This window comes from Episyrphus balteatus, chromosome 1 (assembly GCF_945859705.1).
Source record: "Episyrphus balteatus chromosome 1, idEpiBalt1.1, whole genome shotgun sequence".
NCBI lineage: Eukaryota > Metazoa > Arthropoda > Insecta > Diptera > Syrphidae > Episyrphus > Episyrphus balteatus.
Genome location: NC_079134.1, coordinates 164,350,317 through 164,363,582, shown reverse-complemented (window position 1 = coordinate 164,363,582; position 13,266 = coordinate 164,350,317). Strand labels below are relative to the sequence as shown.

Below are 13,266 nucleotides of genomic sequence, written 5' to 3'. Positions count from 1 at the left end.
AAATTCTAATAGCTCTTATCGAAATCCAATGAAATCCAAAAATCGGGTTTCTAGCATGCGTACAAAACCAAGGACTTTAAACAAAAAATTCACCGATAAAAAAAAAAATCAGGTGGACAGTGCTTTTGACTAGTCTTACATATCTTTATGTATTTCGACGAGATTAATCCGAAGTAATTTTAGAGTAAAAATTGGCATTTTAAAGTAAAAATGTTGAGGGTGTACTGGTACTACTGACTTCAAAGGGATTAGCCAGTGTTTTCTTAAGGAATAAAAACAATTTTTTTGTTCTAAGCCTTTTAAGACTGCAGCAAACAAATTTTAGAGATAGTCACTTACTGTAGAATATATTTTTTTAGAATATACCAAAAATCACCATTTAAAATTTCCGTACCTTACTACGGGACAAACGTATATTTTTTTGTTTACGTTTTCTACGCAGCTCCAGCGGTACATTTTAGGTGAATGCTGGTATGGTAATAAATATCCTGACATTTTTAATAACTTCACTCTTTGACAGTTATTGTTACAGTATGATTTAGTTGATATTAATTTATATACCTATCTCAAATAATTTAAATCTTAGAAGAAAAAAATATATATTTTGTATTTCTTTTGTAATTTTATTATTATTTAATTATTATCTATGAGTATCTTAAAATAAACAAATAAACATTGTATCACAAGATTCACTAAATAAAAAACATGCACAAAATTTCTTCTAACCAAAAAATCCTCCTCCAAATCCATTATTTTGTCGCACCCGAGTACGTTCTACGGTACGAATTCTTTCACGAACTACTTCACGACCACCAAATCCACGTCTGCCACCTCCAAATCCACGTCTGCCACCTCCAAATCCACGTCCACCACCGAAACCAGGTCCACCAAAACCTGGTCCCCCAAAACCAGGCCCTCCAAAACCTGGTCCTCCAAAGCCAGGCCCCCCAAACCCTCCTCCAAAGCCAGGAAAAGGAAAACCAAATTGACGAACTTTCCGCCCAGATGTCAAACTTTGCCCGTCATCGCCACTGTCTACATCGTATAACGTTAATTGCCGATTAATATCTTCTTTATCAGAATTGATTTCATCTGCCGCCGACACAAACAAAAGCGTCGCTAATAATATGGTTAATGACGTGAGATTAAAAACTCGCATATTAAAAATAAGTAAAAAAAAAAGAGTGTGTGTATATGTACACGCGACTGAAGTTATACTTCTCATTCAGTATTATGTAAATTAATTTTATTTGATATTTTTAATTTCTATTATGAAGTAAATAATCCACATTTAGTTTTTTTTTTACATTTTTATCAAGTGAACAATAAATTAATTCTTTCATCCTCCTTGCGTCCATGTAGTTTTCAATTTGTTCTGTGAAATTTACTCATGTTGTGCGGTTCAGAACGTACGGTTGATGGTTAACTAAAGTAAATGAATTGCGCATAAAATGTGCGATATGGTAATTTTATGAGAATTGTGTGTGCTTCAGCACAAGTAGTAGCAATATGGAACTTGCAGGGTTGCTACAAAGCTCAAAAGTTAGCTGAGCTCAGCTCACAGCTCAGCTCAAATTTTGAGCTAGCACACTTTTGAGCTATGTACCATAGCTCAGCTCATTTGAAATCCGGTATAATCCGGTTTTTCGACTTTTTTCAAAATTCCGAGAAAATCGCGTTTGAAAGTTGGGGTAATTTTTTTTTTTTCGAAAAATCCCCGAATCTTTGAACGCTCCAGGAAGCTAAACCGCTTGAGAGCAATTTTTGGGAGTGATGCCAAATGATAGCTTGTGTCATGGGCCTACGCTTTGCACATTATCAGATTTAAAAAAAATCGCCTTCCATGTTAAACCGCCACATCATGCCTATTTTATCAGAATCGTGCCTAATTTTTTTTTACTTTTAAGTTCTCCCGGTTTGAGAACGCGTGGACCTACAGGGATGGGAGTTGTACCCAAATGTAGGTTAGAGTCCCCGCTAAATTTTGGCATCAAAAAAATTTTTTTCATTTTCTTCAAAATTCCGCGATATAGGCGTTCGAACGCTTTGATCTAGAGACAGGGGAGTGGTGCCATATGAAAGCTAATATTCTCAGCTACCCGATAGTGGTATAATCCGGTTTTTCGATTTTTTTCAAAATTCCGAGAAAATCGCCTTTGAAAGTTGGGGTAAAATTTTGTTTCGAAAAATCCCCGAATCTTTGAACGCTCCTGGAAGCTAAACCGTTTGAGAGCAATTTTTGGGAGTGATGCCAAATGATAGCTTGTGTCATGGGCCTACGCTTTGCACATTATCAGATTTTAAAAAAATCGCCTTCCATGTTAAACCGCCACATCATGCCTATTTTATCAGAATCGTGCCTAATTTTTTTTTTACTTTTAAGTTCTCCCGGTTTGAGAACGCGTGGACCTACAGGGATGGGAGTTGTACCCAAATGTAGGTTAGAGTCCCCGCTAAATTTTGGCATCAAAAAATTTTTTTTCATTTTCTTCAAAATTCCGCGATATAGGCGTTCGAACGCTTTGATCTAGAGACAGGGGAGTGGTGCCATATGAAAGCTTATATTCTCAGCTACTCGATAGTGGTATAATCCGGTTTTTCGATTTTTTTCAAAATTCCGAGAAAATCGCCTTTGAAAGTTGGGGTAAAATTTTGTTTCGAAAAATCCCCGAATCTTTGAACGCTCCTGGAAGCTAAACCGTTTGAGAGCAATTTTTGGGAGTAATGCCAAATGATAGCTTGTGTCATGGGCCTACGCTTTGCACATTATCAGATTTTAAAAAAATCGCCTTCCATGTTAAACCGCCACATCATGCCTATTTTATCAGAATCGTGCCTAATTTTTTTTTTACTTTTAAGTTCTCCCGGTTTGAGAACGTGTGGACCTACAGGGATGAGAGTTGTACCCAAATGTATGTTAGAGTCCCCGCTACCTTTTGGCATCAAAAAATTTTTTTTCCATTTTCTTCAAAATTCCGAGATATAGGCGTTGGAAGTTGGGGCGCTCACTTTCAGCTCAGCTCAAATGAGCTGAGCTATGGTACCTAGCTCAAATTTGAGCTGAGCTGTGAGCTGAGCTGAAATGTGAGCTTTTTGCAACCCTGGCAACTTGCCACATGGAAATTACCACATGCAACTTGTCACATGCAACTTCCCACTAGAACTTGCCACACGCAGCTTGCCACATACAACTTGCCACATGCAACTTGCCACATACAACTTGCCACATGCAACTTGCCACATGAAACATGTAACTTGCAACGTGTTGTGTGTTTTATGTTTGCCGTACTGCGGCGTACTGCATTTTTAAATACTAAAGTACTGCCTACTCTAAAGGTGAAACGACAGCCCTGCTACCCAGGGTGATCGCGTCATAATCCCTTTGACATTCTTGTCAAAAAGTAAATTTTCATACTCACCCTCCCATAAGAAGTATAACTTCAAAAATATTGTTTGTATTCTTTTTGGAAACTACTTTATTGCCACTGGAAGCCTGGCTTGTGCGGTTACGGACTTTATATGCTGTGAAGCTGTTTTGATGGATTGACATTGAGCTGCAGATTCTTTGGAGTGTTTGGATTTTATAACTTGTTTTGATAACTTGTAGAATGTTTTTTTTCTTGTGATTTTTTGGTTTGGGGATTTTTATTCTCAAGTTTTTGGTTGTTAGACGACTTTAAAAATTCTTTGTTTATTTTCGTTTTTTTTTATAAACTCATCTCGTGTTGAGATGAAAAGAATCAATTAATATGGGGCTTATCTGATGTCAAACCGCCAACACTTCTACATACATCAAGAAAAAAATATGCACACAGGGTGTTTTAAAATCATGTAAAAAAAGCGCAATTTTGTACAAAAATTTTTAGAAAAATTAAAAAGCTTTTTAATTTTGAATGAATTCTATTTTGAGATACGCTTTTTAGTTCAATTTCTTTACACTGTCGTATACTGCCCAAAATCTCGTAAAGGCCCTTACTACATTTTTCTTACTTCTGAGTTATAGAGGGAAACAGTGAATCTAATATCGCAATTTGCATATAAAAATTAAAAAAAATCAAAGTACATTTTGAATTTTCTGACGTATTTGAGGAAATCGTAAATGAGGATAAATCAGAGACATTGCCCTAACTCCGAAAACTTTGTAGTTAGGGCCTTTACGAGATTATAGGCAGCATAATGGTCTTTTGTTTTGAATCAAGACGAAAATGATGAAAATAAATTAAAAAAATGTATAAAACTTTTTTTTTTCAATCGAATGGTGGCCAGAATGAAGTTGAAATACAATACAATACAAATAATACAATTACTATTAGGAACTATTTACTGAACTATTTTTTGTTATTTTTTTTGAAAAATGTTATTGTTAAAAATTCTTATAAAAACTTCGACGATTTCGGCAGAATGATTGTAATGTTAATTACCTTTTGATATCATTTTAACTGAATTTCAAACGCATAAAATTTTCATAATGATAAAATGTAGGAGTAAACTTTTTTATGTGATTTTAATAATATTAACTTTAGTGTGATGAATTCAAAAAATTTTACAGATTTATTCTTTTACATAATATACGTAGTTTTTGAGTTACACTCATCACTTTTTTCACTAGAAGGACTCAAAAAAGTATTTTTTTTAAATATAAATCAGATGTTGCGAACTGGAATTTTCTTTAAAAAACCACTCAGTATGTTTTACGCTATAGGATTTTGAGATATCATAATTTTTTTTTTTTTTGAGAAAAAATTAATAATAAATATGGCGTGTTGAGATTGCATAAGTAATTTTGCAAAAACAAAAAATTACGGTAATGTGATAATAATACGGTGTCAGTGAAAATTAAATTTCTTATTCGAACTCAGCACACAAATTTTTTTTAGAAAGTATGTTTTGTTGAAGGCTCTATTTTCGTTGCCGACCAGTAGAATAAAGGGGCACGGTAGTGCCCAGCCAAGTTCTCTAGCAACTTTGGCACTACACCCTTATTTACAGGAAACAACTCAGGCCATTTTCGACCCCCCTCTAACTTCCACACCAAATATGCCAGACATTTCAAACTCGCTACATTTGTTGAGCTGGCCGAACCCAAATTCCTCACAAAATTTCAGCTTCTTACGATAGTAGTTTCTGAGACTTCAAAAATCGCGAAAACCGTAACTGACTCATTGACTCACTGACAGATCATCAAAATTATGGAGAACTTCCCGATATCGTAGAAACTTGAAATTTTACATGGTGATAGGACTTGTGGTGTATAAAGGAAAAAATCGAAAATTTGAGATTTTCAATTCAGGGGGCGTGGTAACCGCCCATTTTTGCCGAATTTTCATCAATTATTACAGAGCACTTCTGATTATTGTAGAATCTTGAAATTTGGTAGAATGGTACAGATGGTAGGTTATACAAAGAAAAAAAATTTTAATTTGAGAATTTTCGTCATGGGGCGTGGTAACCGCCCATTTTCGCTTAATTTACATTAAATATTTTAGAGCACTTCTGATTATCGTAGAATCTTGAAACTTGGTAAAATGGTAGATCTGGTAGTTATTACAAAAGAAAAAATTTAAAATTTGAGAATTTTAGACAAGGGTGGTAACCACCCATTTTCTCTGGATTTTCATCAATTATAGAGATTTTAATTTCATCAGCAAAACCTTGCAAAAAGAAGTGAAATCACAACAAAAACATTACTGTTAAAAAAACAGCCAAGTTCTCCTATTTTGAAATTATGCTAGCACAAAAAGTACTGAAATGTTAAAGTGTACAAAGTTCTAAAGCTTGGCTTTAAATTTGTATAAATAAAATTTTGGTTGTTTACTTGGCAATTTTTCAAATAGCTTTAAAAATCGGTTATTTAAAGTAAAATTGCCAAGGAAACAGCCAAAATTTTATTTATACAAATTTAAAGCCAAGCTTTAGAACTTTGTACACTTTAAATTGAAAATTTGTACCAATTTTCACTGTGGTATCATTTTTGTCACAGTTTTTATGATAATAATCTCAATTTCATCTTTTCTTTAAAAAAAAAAACAACCTTTCACCTTAGTCTAATATTGTAGACTCTTTAGATTCTTAGTTCTAATAACAAACGACATTTTTTCTCCAAGTTTTAAAAACTAAACTAAATTTAAGTTAGCTGTAACAACACCTTTCTCACATATCACTATGCTCTTAACAAAAAAACACCCACCAAAAATATTTCTAAGAACTATATATGGATCCTTTGTCACTGTTTCATCTTAAATCTTCTAGTGTAACACGGTTTTCCCATGGGGTACGGTTATATTTTACCTGTTTTAGTCAAAAAACAAGCATCCTTGTGTTAACTCTGCAATAACTAGGTATTCTTTGAGCAATCGTATTGATTTGATTTTCATGACATTGAATTTGTTTTCACTGTTTTTCGGAGCTACACCCCGAAAAAAACACCCTTTTAACCAATTTTTGTTTGTAGACTCTTTTAATCCTTGCTTCTTATTCAAAACGCAATTTTTTTGTCAATTTGAATGAATGTAACAATTTTTTGAATGCCTATTTTATACTTGTACTAAAAAGTTGTAACCCCAGTGGTTGGTGTCAATTTGTTATGCACTCATGAAATCTTATATTAAAATTGGATAAATTAATATCTTTTAGACATGGCAAAGTGACACGTGACAGAAAACAAAATTAACACGCAACTGCCCAATTAACATTTCGTCTACCAAAGCTGTTTATTGTTTTTTAAGTAGGTTTAGGTGTATGGGGGGAGTGCAAAGGGATTGATGTATTAAAAAAAATGTGTCGAATCTAAAAACTAAAATTATTTCATGGCCTAAGAAATTCTTAAATTTGTATTTGGGAAAATACGTCTAATTATAAACACGCTTAATTCAAAGACATCATCAGTCATACTTATAGACAAATTGTAAACAAAATTTGAAATTGGATTCCACCTACCAACTTAAAATATACAGACTCAAGTGTTTAAACTAATATCATATAATTAATCTAAGCTTAGTAGTTTTCCAAACACTTGAAAGACAACAAAAAAATCCAAAAAGACTTGATTAAGATTCAAAATTAAATTTTAAGAGTTCTCTTTAGAACGTAGAACCAGACCCGAAAAAAAACCCCACGGTCATTATTGTGGCTATTAGTGACTAATCTAAAGTGCGCATTGTAGGTAAGAATATATTTAACCCGTCAGAACCGATATCAATTAAACACCCAAAAAACTAGTATCAATATTAATTTGAATATTCATCGAACGAACTAGCATCTTTTATATAAAAACTTTCGACATAGTAGAATCAATAAACAGTATTTATCGAATTATCATCATCATTAGAACTTTTATAGCAGTCAGTTAAATAGTTAAAATGAGATTAACTAATATTTTTGTTGTTGTTCTCCTTTTGTGTGTCACATTTGTGTACGGAAGTTCGGAAGCAAATAGTTTACTAGATGTAGACGTAGACGTTCAAGGACATGAAAATACATCGGGACGCAAAGCTCGTCAATTTGGTTTGGGTCGGAGTTTTGGTGGCCTTCTAGGTGGCTTTGGACGACCAGGATTCGGTGGAGGATTTGGCAGACCCGGATTTGGCGGAGGTTTTGGAAGGCCAGGATTTGGCGGTGGTTTTGGAGGACCTGGGTTTGGCGGAGTAGTACCTGGTTACGGTGGATATCCTGGCTACGGTGGAGGTGGTTTTGGATATCCTGGATATGGTGGTGGATTCTTTGGCTAGATGATTAAGCCCTTGATTGGTTGATTACTAATAAATCAAAGATAAATTGTGATTTAAATATTAAAGAAAAGAAATGTTAGTTACGTAAAATATTTTTGTAAGATATAATAAAAGTACAAAGTAAAAATGAAATGCGGTTCTTTAATTTGCAAGGTATCCATAAACAAACAAATAAACAAAATAATTTCACTATTCTTTGTGATGTGAAATAAAGTGCTTGGTTGGAATTATCGATTTAAACCCGAAGAACTCGTGATTTCCCTTGACTTTAAGGTTATGGCTCTAGCAAAAGTTCTCGGTTTACAATTTTTTCTTCTTCATTCTGTATTAAATGTTATAACTACAACAGAAATTATTTTAAAAATTTACAATTTGTTGTAATCGGTGAAGTATTGAATAAAACTTTTAGGGTTCATGAGATCTACATATATCTAGAAGCTAGAAGCCATTAAAGAGGAAGATTTCGAAAAATAAACAGATTATTATTATTATTATTATTATTATTATTATTATTATTATTATTATTATTATTATTATTATTATTTATTATTATTATTATTATTATTATTATTATTATTATTATTATTATTATATTCAAAGTACAAAGTACATAAATGTACGAAGTACTGACACTTATTCAGCGCGGCATCTGAGGCCATTTGGCTGAGACAACACTAGACAATGACAAAGAGAAAGACAGATAGACACAAAGAAAGAACATATAACATAGAACTACGTGGCACAGAGGAGGAGACATAGTTGAAAATTGTCTCATGTTATCGCACAGGTGGCTTCAGTTAAGCTGGCGATTTAGAAAAAACTTCTGAAAATAAACAGAAATAAGGGACAATACTCAGAACGGTTTTCAATTTGAGAGACAGTATGTAAAATGTAAGATTTTTTGTTTTTCCATTGGGTTATGGATCATTTTGTTATTGAAGTTTCCTTTATGAGTGGCGTACATTAATTAACTGTCATTCCGGGAACGCTTGTTTTGGGGTATATTTAGGTTGAAATACTAATTTTTGTTGATATTTACCATGATCTACATACTACTACTTCTACTACAATATAATCTCAAAAATATTTCTTATTACATTGTGAAGTAAAATAAATTAAAAAAAATTATAATCAAAACGCAATTTCCGGGAGCACTGTAGGACTCAAAATAAAGTATGTAATTTTACAGACATAATTGTGCCTTGTTTTGGTATTTTTAATTAGAATCCTGTCCAAGTATCGCTGGAGTAAAAATTCTTTTGAAAAAGAAAATAAAAATACCAGAATTCTAAAAAATAAAATATAATTTTGACCCAACTCTGAATTTGTTTTAAAAATTTTCAGTTTCTACTATTAACATTCATTGGCAGATACAAAAAAAAATAAGCTACTTTCTTTACCAATTACATTTTTTATGGTTTTTTGAACATAGTAAAACAGCATATTTCGTTTTTTTTTTTTAATTTCACCAAAAACCCGGTTTTAAGGGGAATGCCCGTTTTTTGGGACCTTCAGGTATTTACAAAAATTCTGGTTCTGCCGGATTTCAATTTCAATATTTTTCACAGCTTTTCAAAATGTAGGTATATAACATTTGGTTTTGATAAAACTCAAGTAGGTATTTCAAAAATTCTGCTTCGTTCTCTAATTTTTCGTCTTTTACATCGATTTTTACTTCAACCAGTAGGTAAATGTTGTTTTAAAAATAAAGAGGTACTTTTTATGAAAAGAGGTCGAAAATTGACTAAAACTAAATTTATTTGATCCAGGCAGAAATTCGAACCTTTACGTACAATTTTTTTTTTAACCCAAAATCGGAAGGAATTGGGTAGATATAGCTGGTAATTTTTTTTTTCAGCCAAGAAATAATGGAGAAAAAACAGTATTTTTTAATATCTTGAGCTAAATTTCAGGTTTATTTTACGCAAACCACAATGACTTGTAAATTGTAAGAATTAAATTTCATCTTCTCAAATATGTTGCTTAAAAAAATAAATTCAGTTGAAATTTTACGAATTAAAATTTTTTGCAGTGACTGAAAGTTAAAAAAACTGAATTTTGGCTCCAAATCCAGATATTATTGTTGTAGGGAAATATGTACAGTGTACATTGTAAACATTCTTTTGTACCCAGTGTGATAAGTCCTTTCAAAACTTGATATGTATCCTCAGCCTCACGAGTATATTTCTAGGGTAAAGATCATGATCGATAAAAATTGCATGGCCAACGAAAGTGCATATTGTGAGTTTTTATTAAAAACGAGTATTTCTCACTATTTTTTTTTATTTTCCAACAATTCATCACTATTTTTGTTGATTTGTCAAATAGCGTCAATGGGCCTCTTCACACGAGACTAATTCACTCGCTCAAATTTAATCATAAGTAGGTAAATTCTACAAAAATGTCAACCAAACCTCAACTTCATTGGTGCTTAATTATTAGGTCACTATCTCGCAGACAATAGTAACATACGAAAATAAGTTGTGGCGCTATCATAGCAGAGGATAAAATGCTTATGATATCAGATCAACTAATCCAACAAATTGTATTGCTTTGTATTGATTTGATCAGGAAACCAACTAATATCATGAGTTTAAACTGGTTTTCTCACTAAATGATTCATGTGGTAAATTTTTTATTTAAATTTAGTTTAAATCTATTTAACTATGAATTATTTATAGCCATCGAAGTTTTATGATATATCCATTTCTGAATGATAATAGCTATTGGCTTTCATCTCGATTCTTGAATTTTTAATCACTTTCTCTATGTTTGTTTTGATTTGCAATAAATTTTGCATATTGATTTCGGCAAAAAATGGTAAATTTTTAATGATGAGTGATAAAAATCGTAGGCAACAAAATTCTCTACAAGAACTTTAGCTTTCGATTTTTTTATATTTGACTGATTTTAAAAATACAAATTTCTCTTTTTTCTTACAATATCGAGAGAGGTGGTATTTTAATAAAAATACATCTTAGTGATGATGTATATAAATACCAGTGAAGCAGAAAAACAGTTTAATTTCCAAACCTAAGTCACAACGAAACTCACTCAAAATGAGGAGTTTAACAGTTTTAGTTATTTTTTGCTTTGCATTTTGTGCTCATGCTGCAGAAAAAGAATCCGATGGATATAGTAAGTTAAACATTTCAAAAATTTAAAATAAAAAGATATTAAACATTCATTTCTATTTGTCTTAATAGCAACAACAATTCGAGTAACACCTGGACTTTTAAGTAAAATCCTTGGATCAAAACCAACAAGTATCAGTTTGGAAGGAAATGTCAAACGAAAACGTCCATCAACATTAATGCCATACTATCCAATTCAAGCTGATTATCCAGAAGAATATCCTGAAAGAAATCCTGAACAATTCCAACAGCAACAACAACAAAATCCAAATAATCCTTATACATTCTTCCCACCAAGACCTAGACCATATCCACAACCATATCCAGTGCCATATCCAGTACCACAACCATCGCTACCACCACCACCGCCACCACAAATTCCACCATTTCCTCAATATCCCGGATATCCAGGCTATTATCCAGGACTCCAACCTTATCCACAAGTTCCAATTTATCCAAATTATCCAATTTATCCCTCAGGATATCCACCTAAATACCCATATCTTTATCCAAGTTATCCTGGGTATGGTGGTTTTAATGGTTATGGTGATGAATCTGGATCGAACACAGGCTCTGCATCTCAAAATCCAGATCAAATTGGAGAAACTGTTACAAATCCCGAATTTTCCGGTGGAAATGGTGGTTTAAACAATCCGGATAGTTATTATCTTCGTCAGGGTTTGATTGCATATGTTCAACAGCCTCAGATTCAGCTTCAATCTCAGCTACAACAGCAACCTCAACAGCAATCTCAAGTGCAACCTCAACAACAACCTCAAGCTCAACAGCAACAACAACAACCTCAACAACAACAACAACAACCTCAAGCTCCAATGCAAGCTCAGGAACAACCTCAACAACAGGCTCAACAACAACCCCAAGAACAACCTCAACAGCAGCTTCAACAACAGCATTCTCAACCACAACCCCAGCCACAAGTTCAACTTCAAGTTCAACCCCTGCCTGAGCCAGCTTTAGCCCCAGCTGTGCCTCAGTTCATGCCTGTGCCTCAACCTATGGATCAGTCTATGGTTCAGCCTATGCCTCAGACCTTACCTCAGTCAATGTCTCAGCCAATTCCGCAACCAATGCCACAGTCCATGGATCAAGCTATGCCGCAACCTATTCCTCAGTTGATGTATCAGCCTATGCCTCAGCCTATGCCTGAACCAATGCCTCAGCCTATGGCCCAGCCTATGACTCAACCAATGCCTGAGCTTATGCCTCAGCCTTTGAGTCAGCCAATGCCTATTCCTCAGTCTATGGAACAGTCTAGGCCTCAACCAAATGCTTTACTTTCGTTGATACCAATTCCTACACCTGTTAACCAGTAAAGCAATCATCAAATATTTAAACGATACGATACAAAGAAACTTCGAAAATAAAAAGAGAAACAATTAATTATTGAATCCGCTTGTTTCATTTGAATATGGTCAGGAGTAGACTTTCACCTCTTTCTATAGAATTTACTCGCAACTCTTATTAGGAACGGGCCTCAAAATTGGCTTACCTTCTTCAAAGCATTTGACGAAGAAGGGCCTTCTTTTGTCTGTTTCCACGTACACGGAGAAAAAATAACTTTTCTTCTGGTTTAATTCATAATATAGTTGAATATACCAGAAATTAGTTAAATTTACTAGAAATTAAGTTAAATTTACCAGAATATAGTTAAATTTACCATAACTTCGTTAAATTTACCAGACACAAAGTTAAATATAACAGATCTTTTTTTAATTTTGTACCGTGATTCTTTATTGTATTATCTACATATTAAAATTTAAACTTAGTAACTAGAATTCTTTTTTTTTAATTTAACTTTTAAAACAGCCCAAAAGGTTTTTTAAAATTAAAAAGACCTCCTCCAAGTCCACCTCCTAATCCACCTCCGAGACCATGTCCGAATCCGCCAAGTCCACCTAATCCACCGAATTTATTTCCAAGTCCTCCAAATCCACCCAAACCTAGGCTAAGTAATCCCAAAGCTCTTGTTGATCGTTTCAATTCATCTTCAGAACTAACAATTGGAACAGGATAGTCAACACTTAAAAGATCCGTTTGTGTTGTAACAGCTTCTGATTGTACCCTTGTTGTTTCAGGTTGTTTTTCTATCTCAGCTGTTTCAATTTCACTTGAAGCTGGAAATGCGTTGCTGGATATGATTAGGATCAGAAAACAAGCCAAGAAAATCACAGTCTTCATTTTGTATCTAATGTTATTTTTTGTGGGAACTTAGTTCAAGAAGTGTTGATTGATGTTTGAATTTTTCAATGTGACTACCATTACTTTATATACTATCACTTTGAAATTCATTCATACAAATTTTTGTCAATGAAAGTTGTGAATTATAGTAGCAAATATAAAAATATTATGCAAAGGTTTTTTTGGGAGAAGGTACCTTGAACATA

At 33.3% G+C, this 13,266-nt stretch overlaps 3 protein-coding genes across 3 annotated transcripts; 2 read left to right on the top strand and 1 right to left on the bottom strand.

The window, feature by feature from the left end:
• Positions 1-721: 721 nt before the first annotated feature.
• LOC129911977 (34 kDa spicule matrix protein-like) lies at positions 722-1,159 on the bottom strand. Its single transcript, XM_055990024.1, has one exon. The coding sequence runs from the start codon at positions 1,157-1,159 to the stop codon at positions 722-724; it is 438 nt and encodes a 145-aa protein (XP_055845999.1).
• A 6,199-nt stretch (positions 1,160-7,358) lies between these two features.
• Positions 7,359-7,727, top strand: LOC129911968 (uncharacterized). The gene has a single exon (XM_055990013.1). It carries the CDS (start codon positions 7,359-7,361, stop codon positions 7,725-7,727), a length of 369 nt encoding a protein of 122 aa, XP_055845988.1.
• A 3,059-nt stretch (positions 7,728-10,786) lies between these two features.
• On the top strand, positions 10,787-12,896 carry LOC129911961 (uncharacterized). The gene is made up of 3 exons (XM_055990005.1): positions 10,787-10,865; positions 10,934-12,191; positions 12,716-12,896. The coding sequence occupies exons 1-3, from the start codon at positions 10,787-10,789 to the stop codon at positions 12,894-12,896; spliced, it is 1,518 nt and encodes a 505-aa protein (XP_055845980.1).
• The last annotated feature ends 370 nt before the right edge of the window (positions 12,897-13,266 follow it).

Coding starts and splice junctions, on each gene's coding strand:
- LOC129911977 (XM_055990024.1), bottom strand. CDS start 1,159: ATGCGAGTTTTTAATCTCACGTCATTAACCATATTATTAGCGACGCTT.
- LOC129911968 (XM_055990013.1), top strand. CDS start 7,359: ATGAGATTAACTAATATTTTTGTTGTTGTTCTCCTTTTGTGTGTCACA.
- LOC129911961 (XM_055990005.1), top strand. CDS start 10,787: ATGAGGAGTTTAACAGTTTTAGTTATTTTTTGCTTTGCATTTTGTGCT. Junction 10,866..10,933: donor AAAAGAATCCGATGGATATA/GTAAGTTAAACA, acceptor TTGTCTTAATAG/CAACAACAATTCGAGTAACA. Junction 12,192..12,715: donor ATTCCTACACCTGTTAACCA/GTAAAGCAATCA, acceptor AAAATTAAAAAG/ACCTCCTCCAAGTCCACCTC.